Raw genomic sequence first — 17,132 nt, forward strand, 5'->3', positions numbered from 1 at the left:
TTGCAGTCCCTGACCCTTTCCCAGGCCCAGCTGTGGAAGGGCCTATTGGTACCTGTCTGATACTGGTATTATTGTGCCTGGTGGTGGTTAAATGCCTTAAATTCCCTATTTGCTATTTGTGCTGCTGGAAAGGTTCTTACGGTTGGTGTAGATGGGATCAGTTTATTTTAATGGAGGAGTTGGATTCCTCTTCAGCTGGCTGCCATGACATCACCACCATGGATCCAGTCTTGTCCAAAGAATGAACCTGATTGGGATGTAAGTGGCTTCACTTCTCAGGGGGAAGAGAGTCTCTGACCCCTGGACCCAGGGGATGAGAGCATAACGTGGTGCCTTCTGAGAGGGCTGGTGCAAGGTGGGCAGTGCTGGTATCAGATCTGGAGCAGGCTGCCCTGAAAGCTGCTCCTGAGGTGGTGAAGAGCAACCTGCAGCATTACTGGAGTCACTCAAGAAATCTGAGCCAAGGTCCCAGAGTTCAGGGGTGTCTGAAAACCTTCCCTGTGGCTGCCTGGTCCATCCCAGACCCTCCTGGGGATTTTCTGCAGGCAGTGATTCCCCACTTGGCTGTGCTGGGTGATGGCCACAGGGGCTGCCTGGCTCTGGGCTGCTCCCTGTGGGATGTGGGGGGGTTGGGTGGATGATAGAGGAGGTGCTAGGAAGGGAAGAGGCTCCCTGGACAGTGGGATTAAATGGAAGGAGTGGGAAGCAATGGCTCTGGGAAGTGTGGGAGGCCCCATGTGAGACTGGCTGTTGGAAGCTGCCTGTGGTTTTGGGGGGTGCTGGGTGGCCAAAGGGGTCACTGCAGCACACAGAGGGGACAAGAGTGATGATGGGGATGTCCTAACCCTGTGCAGGGGTGACTGCTGCCCTGCTGAGCTACAGCAGCCTCCTGGAGTGGGGTCTCTCAGGAAGTCACCAAGCTGGCAGTTCCTTGGAGCACGGGGAATGTGCTGGTGCTGAAGCCTGTCCCACAGCCCTTGGCATTGCTGAAACTGCCTTGCAGCAACTTGGCATCCAGGCATGTAAGTGAGCGTTAATTTTAGTTATTTCAAGTTGTGTGCTGCAAGTAAATATCATTTGTGACTTTGCTTCCCACAGTGGTGGGACATCAGTGACAGTCTGTGTCCTCCTGAGCTCCTGAGCCCCTGGGACCAGTGCTTGGGAGAACAGGGCATGGAGTGAGCACGGATCTGCTGGTGCTGAGGGGATCTCTAAAGGATGGGTTTTGGGGAATTGCCAGTGTTTGCTGCAATCAGGTCCCAGGGCAGCCAAGGAGCAGGTCCCTTATGGACACCCTGACCAGCTGTGCACACATCTGGACCCAGCATCTCCAGCAGTGGTAAGGATTGGGATTGCCTGGGTTCTGCCTGCCCAAAGAGACCACGGCAAGGCTTAATTTTGAAAATGCTTTAATAAGGAAGTGTTGACAACACCGTTTTGCAAAATGTAAAGGTAACTATACAAATTCTTAATACAAAAAGAATAAATTAAAAGCAGATCTTTTTTAATTCTGCAACTTTTTCTACAACATACATATTTTTTTCCTTGATTACAGTTGAACAGAATCCAGTAAAATCATTTTCCATGCTCTAAAGTCAATTTCAGGAGAGACCTAATTTTTTTTCTTCTTTTTCTTCCCTTTTTTTTAAACTAGAGAGTCCATTTTACACAACTTGTAATAAAACTATTGACATTAATATATATGTAAAACTTTACATCTAGTTAACTAAGCAGTAACTGGTCATCTGATAGCACCTGAATGGGGATCGGCTATGCCTGAAACTAAAACTAATACAGAGTGAAAACAAATTGGACTGTTTCAACATTTTCAACACTCAACTGCATATAATATCATTTAAAAATAAACCCTGCCTCCCAGCACAGCCCCTGCAGGGACTGTCCCCCGGCTCCTGCCCACACAGAGGGAGTGTCAGACACACAGACTGAACGTGGTTGTGGCTTTATGGCAGATGGAGCCTTGAAAAATAAAAAAGTAAAGGAGGGGTTAAGTTGGTAGTCAAGTGCTTGTCTATAATAGCTATGTATATACCCCTCTGTGTTATACTTAAATATGTTAATCTCATATGATTAACATTTTATGTACACTTGTGTTTAATTGAATTGAGCTAAACAGTAAAACCTGTTTTACTTAATCTGTCTTTACTACCAGACTGGCTGCTCACATGTGCCTTGATTGCAAACCAGAAAAGCAGAACACAAAGCAAAACTCAATCCGTTTCTAGAAAGCTTTTTCTCCACTCCAGCCTATTTGCAATTCAGGCTAAATATTTCCCCCCTCCCCACCCCCCGCCTAATTTCAGGGCTGCCACCTTTTAACCTTTGCTGCAAAACTGCAGAGCTGGTCTTGGAGGAATTAATGTTTCTTCCTGTAGTGCCCAGAGGCCTCATAGTGCCGCTGTTGTTGAATTCTTTTTAATTAAGAGAAGGTACACAGAAAAAGAAAACCAAACCACTTACCAGGGAAATTAAAAAGAAAACAGACAGTTGCTCAGAGCCCCTAAAAATCCTTGGGCTAAATTATTTGCTGTAGCTTAATTTGGTCCTTATTTAATCCTCTCACTTTAGCTACCCAATCTTATCAGTAAAATGTCATTAATCAGTACTATCTCTTATCCAGCTAAAAATCCAATTAGGAGCTTAAAATAATTCCCATATTAAAGACCCCAAAGCACAAAGAGATGGTGAAAACAGCATTTTGTGTGTCCAGATAAAGGCTGCAATCTCACCACTGGCTCTTCTTCCAGAATTGAAAGTAAGGCTTCAATTACTGTCACAGTGCCTTGCACTCTTGGGCAATGCTTCAGGGAGGCCCAGAAGCACAAGGTGGTCACCTTTGTAAACCCTTTGCCAGTGCTTTTGTGGTTTTCTTTCAGAGAGATAATTCATTTATGCTTCAGGTGTGAACATGAAAGGGTTTCCTTATCGTAGAATTACCAAAGGGTTTGTGTTGGAAGTGACATCATCCGGTTCCAACCCCTGCCAGGGGGGCAGGGACACCTTCCACTGGACCAGGCTGCTCAGAGCCCCATCCAGCCTGGCCTCTTACCCCATCCAATCCTGGCTCTGCCACAGGTTTCCCTGGACAAATAACAGCCTTTGTCCCTGTGGCTGCCTCATCCCTGCAGGGCCTCCTCCCCACCTCCCCAGTGATGCGAGGCAGCAGTGCAGGGAACCAAAGCCAACACTTCTGGTGTGAGCTGCAGAAAGGAACTGGCATGAGCTGCTTGCATTAATGTTTAGAAACCCCATCGTTTTTCAAAGCCTAATTACATAGAACCCATTCTCTTTTAAAGCCTGGAATGCAGTTTTCCAGCAATTTTAATACCAAAAGGTGTGGCAGCCCCCCAAGTCGTGGTGTTTAATTTGAAACGTTTCGCTCTACTTTGTCTGGTAGATGCTGTTGTTATTCTTGGAACACACACACACACGCGTGCACACACACTCACACTTTTTTTTTTCCCTCCTTTTTCCTTAAACTAAAGCTGTCTTCAGTTTCTGCTTTTCACAAAGTAACCCCCTCCAGCCGTTTCTTTTAATGCCTTTCCCATAGGAAATCATCGTTTGCACGCACCAACGGGGGAAGGCCGGGCGCCGCCCCCATCGAGTGGCAATAAAAACAGCATAGCACCGCAGTGAAGACTAAGACGTGCCAGCTTCAACATCCACCTAGATTGTGCACTTGTTCGGTACAAAAGTGTCTTTGAGGCCTTTGAAAGTTCCATGGCTTGACATGTATAAAGCATTGCTCTAAATGTAAACTTGCAGCTCCTTGCAGGCCGCGCTCGGGCTGCTCCGGTTGGTGTCCGCAGGCAGCTCCCGCTCGCTCTCTCTGGCAAGGGGAGGATTTGCTGGTTGTCCAACCCCGCTCCAGGAGCCTTCCTGCTTCCCGACAGACCGGTTCTCCCACACGGCAGCGCACGGGGGACGAGCCCTTTGCTACACTGGTGCTAAGGAAGGGAAGAGGAGTGGAACCGATATGTGAACGCAGCTTGGCCGTGTCAGGTCGATCGCAATGTGCTTTCCCTTGGATTTCACGTTAATGCTCTGTGCAGAAATAGGTTCGAATTTATTGGCTGCATCTCTTTGTGGAAAGGTTTTTTGGCAATTTTTATCTATATCAAAACAACCAATACAATCCCAACCTCTCCATGTATTGGTGGGCACTCTGTGCCAGCCACAGAGATGCTGTGAGTGCAGTACTTGCCTCTGCTTTAGGTAATGCCTTTGTAAACCTCGTCTGTCCAGTTCAGCAGTGGCTTGCAGACAGCGATGCTGTGATAGCAGCCCAGACCTCGGGTGTGTCTGCAGCACAGGGGGTTGTTTTGCTTGCGTGTAGGTGGACTCCAAATGAAGAAGGAAATGCCATTTTGCAGGGGGTGGTCGTGTCTGTCGTCAAGTTAAAGAAGGGAGATGTTCTTGTAGCTAGAACATGCTGAGCAACTCATCCTGCCAACAGTGGTGTGGAGATCTTTGGCAGTGCTGACCTGATTGTGAGACTGACACATCTCTGAAGTGATGGGATTTACTATTTCAGAACAGATGCACTTTCAGGAATATGGTCTCAATTTCTCAGCCTCTGTCCTATTCCCACCCCCTTAAAACGAATGCTGTTGGCTTCAGCTCGCAGGTCATGGAACTCTTACTGCTGTTTCATGCTGTGGAATGCTAATCTTTGATATGAGCCTTGAAAAGCTTCCATTGTTTCAAAGGAAAACCAATTTTGGAACTGACTCTTCAGATGGCTGCTCCTCTCCCCCCGCTGCCCGTGGGAGGGACGGGCACCCGGCTGGCGATGGGATGTGCTGCGCTCTGCTGCTGCCGTGGTGGGAGTCTCAGGGCCAGTGTTCCATAAATGTGGTCTTGAATTGCATCGTGGAAAAAGTGCTTAGAGTTGAAGCTGGTGCTGGGTGACAGTGCATCTGGGTAAGGCAAATGAGAGGCAGTGAGGTGATCTCAGAATGGCATTGATGTGATTAACTTGAGGTCAGGGGTTCACACTAGAGTTCCAGGCTTGGCTTTTTCCTGCCCATACCACTGGACATCTGCTAATTCTGGATAGAGGGGAGAATCCAGGAAACAGCTATCATTGTAGTTCCTGCAGGAGAAAAGAAACTTTGTTAGGACAGTGAGTGCTCCTGGGAAGTTCAAACTATGAGCATAAAACATTGTGTTATGGGTGGAGAGGAATGCAGGGTAGTCACAGACCACACTGCACTCTGCCTGTATCTTCTTCTCCCCAGCCCTGGGTACAGCAGCAGTGCTGTGCCTCTGCCCTGCCTGAGGGCTCTGCCTGCTGTCCTGCTCAGCAGTGAGTTGGGATAGAGATTTTTCTATAGGATGCTTTCCAAGGAGCAAGTCCTCAGAGCAGCTCACTCGGACATGGGCTGTATCACCCAGTGGGAATGCTGAAGGAGGAGGGTGGTGGCACTTTCTGTAGCACTTCTGCTCTGGGCAGAGGCTTGTGCATCACTGAGCAGTCCCAGAGTTATGTGGCTCTCCAGGGATGAGCCAGGAAGGGACTAGTGAGAGCATGCCAGGTCTGAGTGGAAAGGACCATGTTCTGTTGCAGTAACCTAGTCCTCATTTTGGGCTATGTTTCCTGACAAACTACTGCTTCTTTTGCTGCCTGGCTTTATCTTTGCCTGTACTGAGCAGATGAGACAATTCATAAGAATTTTCTTTGCTATTCATGTTCCAGCATCAGCTCCTGGCTTAGGCTGTGGAGCTGTTTCCCAGAGGAAAACAGGCCAAAATCTGGATCTTTTGCAAAGTGACTGCTATATCTGAGTAGTTGTAGTCAGAATTGATGTCTCTCCCTTACATTTTGATTTGAACTGACTTCCAAACTAGAGATTGTTTTGAGGCCAAAAGCAGGAGGTGCACATTTTTTCTGTTTAGTGAGGGATTCTCACTCCTTTCCTGCATTCCCTCCCCACCTCACAGGACCGATCTCACATCTGGTGCAGCTCCTGCTTCCTCTGCCCTGTCTTCCACCTGCTTTCCCTGGGTGTCTGGGAGGAACCTGAGCAAGGGCATCGACATTTGCATTGTTAAAGAGCCTTCTGTTTCCCTGCTCTGCCTGGAGTACAGAGGTTTATGGGATAACTCTAGAAAGCTGGGCTTGAAATACTTGACAGATGCCAGCTGTGAATGGTTGTAGATTCAAATGAGTGTCAGACAGCAATGGCAGTTTAATTAAAACAGAAATACTCAGAGGGTTTTTTTTGTTCCCTCCACCCTTTCCCCCTCTGTCTTCCCACAGGAATGGGGCCAGGGTTGCTCCTTGATCCATAAAACCTCTCTGCTGGTGCTGCTGCTGCAAGCGGCCTCAGGTCTGCAGCAGGGAGGGAGGAAGAAGGGAGCTGTGGCTGGAGCCAGGCTGGGAGCTCTGGCCAGGTCCTCTGAGCTTATCCAAGCTCATGTCCCCACCATGCTGCTCCCAGACTGTTCCCACAGCACTCTGCCCACGCTGCTCTCAATCGTTCCGAGCCACAGATTTATTTCCCCCCCTCCCCGCTTTCTGTGCCTGTTCACAGAGTGAGCTGGCCCCAAGTCCCTTTCACAGGGGAAAGTGGCACAGGCACAGACTCGCTGGAAAGGCACAGAGGGGGCTGTGAAGCTCCCAGGCTCTGCAGGAAGCCTTGCTGGCAGACAGACCCAGCTCTGGGCAGCTCCGGCGGCACAGCAGGAGCCGGGCACTCGCACTGTGCTCATGGACTGAGGGGCAGGAGGAGCAAAGAACAAAACGTTCCCTTACTATACCTCTATTCATCAGTACTTTGGTGGGTTGGAGACTGAGACTCATCCATAGTGGGTGAGTTGTCTGTTGCTTCTCTGAACAAAGGAGAGCAAAAAAGGAGGAAAGAAGAGAGAGGAAATGTTAAAGAAAAGAAGTGACACAGACATTGTTACGAGCTTATTAATCCAGTGGGGAAACAAGTTGATGAATCATCTTTAGAAAAGGTTAGTGACACAAAAACATTGGGGAGAACTGTCAATCTGTAGAGTCCTACTGGGTGGGCACAGCTGGCCCTGCAGTGGAGGAATCTGTGTTGTGCATCTAATGGCAGACTATCCACTCCTGTATTTATACACACACACCTTGGGTGCTATGCTCAGGTACAAAACAAGTGTTGATTTGTCTCTAATTTTTTTGCACTGATTGTTGGTGCAGGGCCTAAGTTATAAATCCAGGTGACTTCACTTTCACCAGCTGAGAATTTGGCTTGATGTATTTTTACTGTGAGAGACAAGGTGCAGGATTTAGCTTGAATGGAAAAATAAGAAAAGCTGGGATTATCTGAACAGATGTCTCAGCTGGCTGCTCACCAGTTTTGATTCTGATCATCATCGAGGTATTTAGAAGAATTAGGATTGGGATGGAGACTAAGATTTGATTTTAGACTCAAACCCTTAATAGTGGAAATTGCAGTGTATGGTAAAGGTAGGTACCATTTTGCCTATGTTGTTATCCCTTGACTTTTTGTGAGATGGGACCAAGAACATTTTCCTGTTCTAGAGCTGGAAGCACATGCAAAGACCATATGAGGCTGGATGTCAAATGTGTGAATTTAAAACACAGGTAAGCCTAAAGGGTTGTGGTTATGGTTCTCTTAATCTCCAATTTAGAGTGCAGTCACAAGCAGTGCTGGAGTAAAACCAGAGGTCAAACCTAGTTATAGGTGACATGGGTAATTAAAGAGCAGGAGATTTTCCAGCAGCTGCACAGTGAAATGTTTTCAAAGTTAGTCCCAATTCATGACTCAGGGTATCAGATCTGTTTTCCTGTTCAAAGGACTAGGGTATTTTGAGGACTGTGGTGTCAGATCTAGCTGATCTTGCCAAAATCTCATCCCACAATCTGTGATGTGCTGAGTTAGATGGGATCTGGAAATGACCTTTATTTCACATGGCAGGACAGAACTGCTGGACAGAGAATGCTAGAGAATACCCATGGGAGCTTGCAAAAGGCCATTTATTTACTCCTGGAACTCCCTGCCTTGTAAAGAGGTGCCAAAGAACCCAATTACTGTATTTACATTAGTAATGGCTATGGGTGTGTAATGCTTCCCTTGCACTCTGGTGAAGCACCTTCATGTTAGTGGTAGCTGAAAAAAGATGCCCTTAAAAGTCATGCAGACACATTACTGGGGAAAACTGAGCAGAAAAATGAGGTTGGTGCACACACAGGTATGGCAGGCACTGAACCTTGCCTTTTCAACAAGGTCGTGGTGTGCTGGCTGGTAAAAAAGAAACATCAGCTATTTCAACACACAAAGAAGACAGGAGGAAGGAGACTGTCCAAGCAAGGCTCCTTTCCTTGTAGATCTGACACTGCTTGGAGCAGCGAGGGTGTGGATGACTCAGCCATGTCTTGGTCAGCCTAAACCACAGCTCCACCACCCGAGAGCACAGGTGGGAGACTGGAAATGCTCCATGTGGATGCAGGCTATGGAGCACATGGGAAACATTCCCCATAGCTGTGCTTGTGTGTGGGGAGCTTTTTCTCACTGGCCCTGAGTGAGGTGGATTCTCTAACCTGAGCCCACAGACACTCACCCAGTCTGCCACGTGAGAATGTGGTGGGGACTGCCCGGCGGCGTGGCTGCGAGCTCGCTCGACGGCGTGGAACTCCTCTGGCTGTGAGGTAAGGCAGCTGGAAAACAACCAAGGGTGGAGAAAAACCACTGGTGAGGTGAGAACACAAAGGTCAGGGGGGTTCAGAAGCATCAGCTGGTCAGACCAGCAGAAACATGTCTGGCAGTGAGTAAACACAGCCTGGGACACACCTCGCCCTGTTCCAGGATGACTGCCCGAACATGGCACAAGAGCACAGCCTCTGCTGACACTGCTGCACACCATGGGCTGGATCTGGCTTCAGCTCTGCAGGAACACTCAGTCTCCAGCTGAATATAGCCACCCAGACTCTCCTGATCCTGCCTGGGACACACCACACTTCTCCCAGCACAGAAACTTGGTTTCTGCTGCCCAGACTCCATGGGTCCTGAACCAGAGGAGCTCAGACTGCCAGGCTCAGGCTCCTGCTTCCAGAGGCAGTGGGAAATGCTCTGTGTCCCTAGGAGCCAGGGCTGGCAGTGGTGAGAGCCTCGACAAGTTCATGTGCTAAGGAGGAAGACAGCTCTGAAGATTTCAAAAGCTGTAACTTCCTTTCACTGTGGATTTGTAAAAAATGCCTGGCTTTGTTGACAGTCCTATTAGGGACCAAAGAAAGGCTTAGCTTACTTGAAGAAAGACAGAAGCAAGCTGGACTATAAATGGGCAGTGGTTCTTGGGGGAATTTCTCTGGTGAGGGTCCAGCAAATAAATCCACATGACTAATCTTCCTTCCTCCTCAAGTCTCTACAGAGTTGACCCTCTGAATTTAATACAAGCCTAGAATTTAATGCAGGCCTAGAAGTCTGATCCTCTTTGAAGGACAGTGTGCAGCCCACTTAACCTATCAGCTAGGACTGAGCAGCTGAAATTATGGAGGCTTCTACCTGGCACCCCTCTTTCTGCTGTTAAAATTCTTTAGCTGCTGCCAAATTACACTTTAAGGGAAAAACAAATTTTAATCTGCTTCTTGGAGCTGACAGCTCCTGAGGTCAGTATCCTCCCATGGCTGTGTTTGGGAACACTCTGAACACAAAACCAATCTATGCTGCCAACTGGTCAGGCCAGGCTGTGATTACTGAACATACTTGAGCTACACAGATATCACATTTAGATTTAAAGACCCAGCTGAGTGGGGGAATGGATGGATCGACAGAGATTTTTATGTTCTCACCCCAACCCCACCATTTTCCTTAACTGGTACCCCATAGGGTTCCATTTCCAAGGCCAACCAAAAGCTTTCCAGTGTTCAAGCAGTTTCTGTTGCTGCATGGAACAGAAATGCCCATCAACCAAAGGGAGGAAGGCAGATTTTCATAGGGAGACACAGGATGGTTTTAGCATCTCTCCTGGTCCACCCCTGGTACTCCTACAAGTGTAGGCATCACACATCAATCAGCCTGTTCTTGGGCAGATCTTGGTGGCCCACGAGGAGCCTCTGACTCCACACTGGAGTTGGCAGCGAGTGCAGGACCCCACTGGTGCCAGTGTGGTGGTCACCATGGACTGGACACCATGCTGGGATGGCAGAAGGCCAGCAGCCAGCACGGGTGGGCAATGCACTGGTCTGCCTGGGAGGCAGTGCAAGTGCAGCCGGAGCAATGGTGTCTCCCATGCTGAGGCACGTGGCTCAGGTTTTTTGCAAGTCCTTGATCTGTCCACACTGGCTGGACAAGGAGTGACTGATGGCCAGTAAATATTTAACCTTGGACTGTTTCACAGCACATTTTGCCTTCTCAGTGTAATGAATTTGACTGTTTTCTTACCATTTAATATTAACAGCACAGAGGTGTGCAACGCTCTGTACATAACAGAGGCAAAATACTGCACGAACTTCAGCACTCTGAATTTCAGGGCATTATCAGCAGACTTATTGGAGCTGCATGGGAAAACCAAGTCTCAGCAGTGCACAAAGATGTCATCACTCAAACATTTTCGTGGGGGGTGGTGGGGCTGGGACACTTTAACCTTTCTCATGCTTTTGGTGTTTCACTGAGGACATATATTCTCCTAGTCTGTGTGAACCCCTGCCCTCTTCACTGTTCCCCTCGCTGTGATTATGAATAGTGATGCTCCCTGTAGCTTTGTCACCTTCAGCCTCTAGTGCCACATCACCCAAAACCCAACTGCACTCTAAGGAAAGACCTGGTAGGAACTGGGCTTTGATCCCTCTCTGTCTTTTGAGCCCATCATTGAGAAGTGATGATTTCCATGGAAAAGCATTCCTATTGATGGATGTCTTGGACAAGCCTTGCCCCACAGTGCTACACCTCCAGGCTTGGTGAGCAGTGTGTGCAGGCCAGGTAACACGCTGTGTTCTAGCACTGCTCTCCAGCTGGAGTGTAACACCTGGGCTGAATGAGGCTCCCATCCCTCCCGCCCCTCTGCCCGGGCCCGGCTCTCACCTGATGTCGCTTTACACATCTGAGGCATTCTCGTGACCCGGCTGTGCGCCACAAAGGTGCTTTGAGAAGATGTGCTGTACTGGGAGCTGCTGTCCGAGGAGGTGGAGCTGGTGTGCGAGAGGCGGCTGTGCTCCTTGTGGGAGGCCGTGGAGCGCTGGTACCAGAGCCGCAGCTCGTCCGACACCGCAGTCCTCCCCGAGCCCTTCTCGTGGCCCTCCCTGCCCAGAGATGGAGTCCTTATGATCTGGGAGCGGGACGGGGTGAGCCTGACCGAGTCCACTTCATCCCCGTGCCAGTTCTCCTTAAACATTCCCCCTGCTGTGTAGGAGTTGGAGGTTTTGAATTGTGCTTTCACGCTGTAGTGTCCCTCCTGGTCGTTCTCCAGGCTCCGCACCACCACGGGGGTGGAGCTGCCCTCGATGTACAGGGGATATTCTTTGATCCTGTACTGGGAGGAGGGCTGGCTCTGGCTGTGCAGGTAGACACGGTGGTGTCCCGTCCCGTTCCTCGCAGCCAGGTTGGGCATACTCCCTGAATTGGAAGAGACCAGGTTGCCTGCTGATTTGTGCCTTTGCCTCTGCCGCTCTCTGGCTTTTGAGGGGGAATCCTCTGCCAGGGTGGAGTAGTTGGGGTTCATCTGAGCAGGGTAGTAATGCTCTGAGCTGGAATGGCTGGTGCAGGAAGAGCAGTCGTCCATGGGGTCAGAGCCGTTACTGCTACGAGTCCTTGGGGTGTAGAAATCAGGGCTCCCTGTCTCATTTTCTGAGCCGAGGAGCTTTCCTTGTGACTCCAAACTGGAGCTCCGGTGTCTAAAGTGCTGAGCTAAGCTGTGCAGTCTGGTTGGGCTGATATCTACTGACCTGCAGGTACCAGGAGAAAAAACAGGCTGTAAGTTAACAGGTTGAATCATTCCCCATCCCTGACTGTACACACAGCCACCAAAGGAATCTCAGGGCATGGAAAACCTGAACCCTTCCAGCACTGCTTGGGGCTGCTGCATGCAATGCAATCTGCTTCCCTGCTGCTGGGCTTGAGGTGATTAGGTCCTGTTCCTGTTCCTATCCAGTTCCTTGGTGGTGACACTCAGCCTGCAGCACCATGAGGTACATAAACCTCTGCCCAATCCAGTTCCTCTGTGGCATGCCACCCTGGGAAAAGCCCAGTCTGAAGGGTAAAGCTTGGGAACCTCAAGCCTTGGCTTTGCTGGTTCATCTCTCTCATGGCAGAGCTGTTTGGATCAGCACCATTCCTTTGCTACCAGGTTAACCACCCAGCAAATCCCAAAACCACACAGACCACAAAGGTGGTGAGATTCCCTTGCAAGTGGCCCATAAAAGTCCTGCACAGGTAAATCCACCTGATGAGGGACAGATAGACAGACAGACAGCCCATACTTAGCCCTGAACACTGTGATTTCTCCACTGGCCATTGAAAAAGTCACCCCTTGTAGCTTGGTGCTACTGGGGCCCAGCCATGGGCAGCACGTGCAGACTCTCACTGGTGACAGCCTTCAGGCAGCCACCCCAAGTCACAGCTTGCAAGGCTTGATTCATGGCAAAGTCTGGGAGGTCTCTATTCACCCCAACTGTTTGAAGAGCTCCACCCATCCATTCAAGGAACAGAAACACATCCACATGATGGATGGCTAAGGTCAGGGCATGCAGCTCATGAATGAGCTACAGACTGAGCAATGGATGTTTCAAACACTCAAATGGCCCCTACCCTGTCAAGGCCACTTTTCAAGCCCTGTGCCAGGCTCATTTCTCATACAGCTTGGCTCCAGTGCTAACAGACATTGCACCATTGAAAGGCAACCTCAGCCAAAAGTTTGTAACAAACTTAACCCAGGGCTTTAATGCCTTGTATCGTCTCTGCCCGAGGCTGATGTGTTGGCATGACTCTTGATTTATTCTGAGCTAAATGACAGTAGCACTTCCCCTTAGGGCAGGACACCGACCAGCACACAGCTCTGTCTCAGCTCTGCTCCCTGCAGTGTCCATGGAGTTTGTCACAAAAGCAGAAGAGCAATGAAGCTCAACAGTTTGTAAAAATCCTGCTGAAAATCGCAGTCAAGTTTGGCCCCACACATCAAATCATCTCCCTTATTTCAGCTCTTTCTTCTGTCAACCCTGGGCTAAATTTCGCTGCCACCTGGGTCCCCAGCTGGATTGCTTTATACAGGCTCTTGATCTCCACCTAACATCACACACGTGCAAACATTTTATCCAAGAGGGAAATTAACACTATTCAACATTTTCTATTAGACAGGAAGCAACATGTTCTCTCCAGCTGGATCCATGGAGGAATTTACTGCAGAACTTAGCAGTAGCACCACATGCATTTTAAAAGTGGCTTGTAGAACCTGTAAACAGTCTGAGGTTAAATGTCCCAGCAGAAGAAAAGCTTGATCACTTCAGGGGAGGGATGAGGTGCAGAATCATGTTTATCTGAAGGGATTTCAGGATGTCAGTAAAGGATTCTCTACTGGCATGAGCACATGAGCCTCTTATGTGAATGGGACTGGCTTGTGTCCTTCCCTGAACTGGGAATTAATTCATGCCCTGAGGGAAGGATAAAGCAAGGTAAATTTATTTCAGGGTAAGCAAGGTGAGGCTGGAGCCAGTAAGACTTACCGCGTGGAGTGGACGTAGTGCGGACTGCGTACCCGTAGATCCGGCGTCGACGGCATGCTGGACTGGGAATTCCAGTGGGGAAGGCTCCGGATGGGGCTGTTCTGCAGAGAGCTGCTCCCTCCTGCCTCGGCACAGCTCCCGGTGCTGGGGAACCGCTTGTGACTGCTGCAGAGGAAACACCCTGCTTCAGCTTTCCCACAGGAATTTGGGGAAGTGGCTCCCACGCATCCTTCCAGATCGCAGGCACATGCCTGGGATCTAGCGGGGCTGAGTGGGAGTTGGGTCAGCTGCTGCTCTGAGCTTGTGTCCCAGCGCTTCTACAGTACCAGAGGTCAAGGCCAAGTCCTGTCAAAGCCCTCAGATGATCCATCATCCTACCCTTCAAAATGTTTTGTAGAATAACACTGAGATACCAAACAGCAATCATGTGGCTGTAGCCTGTTTTTATGACCTGCCTATTGGCCAAAACACTTAAAAGTCTCCTTTTCATAAAGGACAACTTCATACAGTTTGAAAGGGCTCCCACCTGTCCCTCCTGAAAGCAGGGAATATCTCTATGATGGAGCTTCAAGAGAGCTGGCTCACCTGGAATGGCTGTGCGAGGAGCGCTTCTTGACCTTCTCATAGGGCTCATCCAGGGATGACTCGCTCCACATCTTGGGTTTGATGGGGGACTTGTCGTAGTCGTTGCGGTGGAAATGCATCTGGCGGAGACCTTCCAGCGACTGCGGCGGCGGCAGCCGGTTGTGCAGCGGCGGCCGGGGCGGGAGGCCTTTGTGTGGGGACTGCAGAGGGGAGATTGTGCTGGTCACCTGAGAGTCCTCTGTGGAGAGAAGGGAGAGAGGCGATGGCTGTGTGACACCTCCAATGGCTGCACAGCCCTGAGAGATGCCATCACTCCTCCAGAGCCTGCTTCCTTACCCTGCTTCCCCTGGCTGTGGTCAGGGCCTTCCTCACAACCTCACTTTCAAAAGGGCACTGGCTGACATTCCCATTTTGGGAGAGAAAGGCCAGCAAGAGTATGTGATGTGTTAAAACAACTGAAACTTAAGGTAAAATAAGGGGGCATTCTAGGACTGTCTTTTGAAATAGTTCAGAGCAGCTCCACTGCTCCAGGCTTGATGTCTGACTATAAGATAGAGTCAGGGGAAACCAAGCTTTTTTGCTCCTGGGATCTATCAGTGGACTATTACACAGAACAGTAATTCCATTTTGAGTGTCAGTCAGGAGTTCACACATCCCTTCCTGCTCTCTAGAACATACAGCAGCCAACATACATACCATCCTCGAGAACAAGGGCATCTGAGAGGGAGCTGTCTTCACTAGCAATGTTTCCTTCTGAAAAGAAGAAAATACAAAAATGATCAGATGGTCCCAAGAATTTCAGTGACTGAGTGCTGAACTGCACCATGATCTTTGTCCACTGAGTCTTAACCTTAAGCAGTCACCCACGCCTTCCTCCTCCCAGAGCAAGAGGGAAAATTCCTATGAATGGATGACTCAGCCCACTCTCAGTCTGGGAGGGCAGAGCTGCAGGTCAGGTCTCTCAATAGCAGGCTGCCTTTCAAAGAGCTGCTAACTCTTTTCAATAATTGGGGATTAAGACTGAGTCACAACAGAGAGCTGAGATCCCCAGAGGATGCAAACTGGCACTGTGCCATTAGCTAGATTTACATCTTGGCCCTTAAGGACTTGGGGTTTGATCCACCTTCTTAAAATGATCATCCTGTTGCTAACTAAAGGCTCACACTAAGTACCATTCTGTGGTATTCAAGGAAATGTTTTCAGAGCATCCTCTGCAGCAGCAGAAAACGCTCTCAGGCCCTTGGCATGCATATATTTGTGCTGACTCCCCCAAACTGTGTCCTCATGGCTCTCTGTTATCTCTGACTGAGGTGCAATTTGGTACTCAGGTCACAAATACAGCAGCTCTAATCTCAGTTCCTGCCACAAAGGCACAGAGAAAAGCTCTGCAAGTCAAAGAGAAAGGGGAAAATCCGCAAGGGAGAAAGAACCACGGCAGAAAGTTAATGGATTTCATGAAAAACCAATCAACAACCCAGTAAACCATAAAGTGCCCTGAGAATTACATTGTTAAAAAAAATAAAAGAAAAAGAAAAGAAATATTTGAACACAGCAATGACACTGCTCCCACTTTGATTTTACAGATGCCTTTGAGCTAGAGAGCTCACCCCAATCTGCTAACATTAATTACATTTGTACTGCAGTGCTCTGGAGGAGACACCAAGAGAGTGATTTCATAGGTGAACAAAGGAGTCACAGCCTGTTCTGCTGACACCCTGATCATCCATGGCACAACACAGCACATCCCTAATGCACAGCACCCTCTGACAGCACCCCTGGGGTCCTCCAGGCAGCACAGAGAAGAGGAGGGAGGAGAAATTTGGTAAAAATTTTGTTCCCTGCCCTCCACAAACCCTCAGAGACGCTGTGGGCACCAAGTCCCACTCACCATCTATGATCAGGGAGGCTCTCTGGGTTGGCTTCTTCCCAGATTTGATGCGATACTCGTTGATGGCGTTCTCGATCTCCTGCAGTTTCTTCAGGGCATTCAGGTAGGATGTCTTCCTCTGCTTCTTCAGCTTTTTGCTGACATTTGGGTCGCTGGCCAGGCGCCGTGCAGCCTCTGTGATCTGGGACTGAATGGCAAATTCCCTCTCCAGGCGCTCCAGCTCTGCCTCCTGGTGAAAGGCAAGTGGATTCTGGTTACCACCAAACTCTCCAAACCCACCTATGTGGAAGCTCTCCAGTGGCCTCCAACAAAGCCTGTTCATCAGCAAAGCCTCCTCAATCATGCTGCTGCTCTCAGGGCCTCCTTTGAGCATACCCATCTTGCCTTCACCAGCTCTCAAAGTGCCTGGAGGCACAGCTGGTGGAAGGGATGACCCACACAAGGGGGACATGTGTGCTCCAGCCTTAACCCTGATGGGCTGTTTGACTTTTCATGCAGTTCAATATGGCCAAGTTCAATGGTGCTCCACTGCTCTAGTACACATCTTTTACACCCATCTGTGGGTCACACCTGCCTCCCACCTGCTCCTTCTCCCTGTTCTCTATCTTCATATTTAAGCCCCATTTGATTTCACTGCTATGTATTGATGCAAAGCCACAGCTTTAACCTCCTTGACAGGTCACCCACCAAACACTTCAGGGCAAAACATTGCAAAAACGGGTTAAGTCCTCCCCAGCGTATGGCTGTAAATCCAGGGGTGAGCATGAGCTGAAATAATTATGGGCTGCTGCAACTGATGGCATCAGAAAATTGTCTCCTCGAGTTACCAGCCAGGAGGGTGATCTCAGAGCCAGCAGTGTGTAACAGCAAGCTCTCTGTATGCCAAAAAGAACCAGTGCCCTCAGCATTAGCCCTTGCAGAGCCTCAGCTGAGCTCTTAAATGCAACCAAGTGTACCCTAGAAGCTACCTATCCATTTTTGGTTATT

At 49.3% G+C, this 17,132-nt stretch overlaps 1 protein-coding gene across 8 annotated transcripts in view; it reads right to left on the reverse strand.

The window, feature by feature from the left end:
- Positions 1–1,392: 1,392 nt before the first annotated feature.
- The window catches only part of FRMD4A (FERM domain containing 4A), a 357,007-nt gene continuing 341,267 nt past the window's right edge, over positions 1,393–17,132 (reverse strand). For 7 of the 8 annotated variants that reach the window (XM_033057883.1, XM_033057884.1, XM_033057885.2 and 4 more), the window contains 7 exons: positions 16,146–16,374; positions 14,954–15,010; positions 14,258–14,495; positions 13,673–13,837; positions 11,040–11,899; positions 8,581–8,677; positions 1,393–5,116 (listed from right to left, as the gene is read on the reverse strand). In XM_033057883.1, coding sequence (XP_032913774.1) covers positions 5,014–5,116; positions 8,581–8,677; positions 11,040–11,899; positions 13,673–13,837; positions 14,258–14,495; positions 14,954–15,010; positions 16,146–16,374 — 1,749 coding nt within the window. In that variant the 3' untranslated portion in view covers positions 1,393–5,013. Of the gene's footprint in view, positions 5,117–6,783; positions 6,856–8,580; positions 8,678–11,039; positions 11,900–13,672; positions 13,838–14,257; positions 14,496–14,953; positions 15,011–16,145; positions 16,375–17,132 lie in introns of all 8 variants that reach the window. The other variant, XM_033057886.2, reaches the window with a different exon arrangement.

This window comes from Catharus ustulatus, chromosome 4 (genome assembly GCF_009819885.2).
Source record: "Catharus ustulatus isolate bCatUst1 chromosome 4, bCatUst1.pri.v2, whole genome shotgun sequence".
Taxonomy (NCBI): Eukaryota; Metazoa; Chordata; class Aves; order Passeriformes; family Turdidae; genus Catharus; species Catharus ustulatus.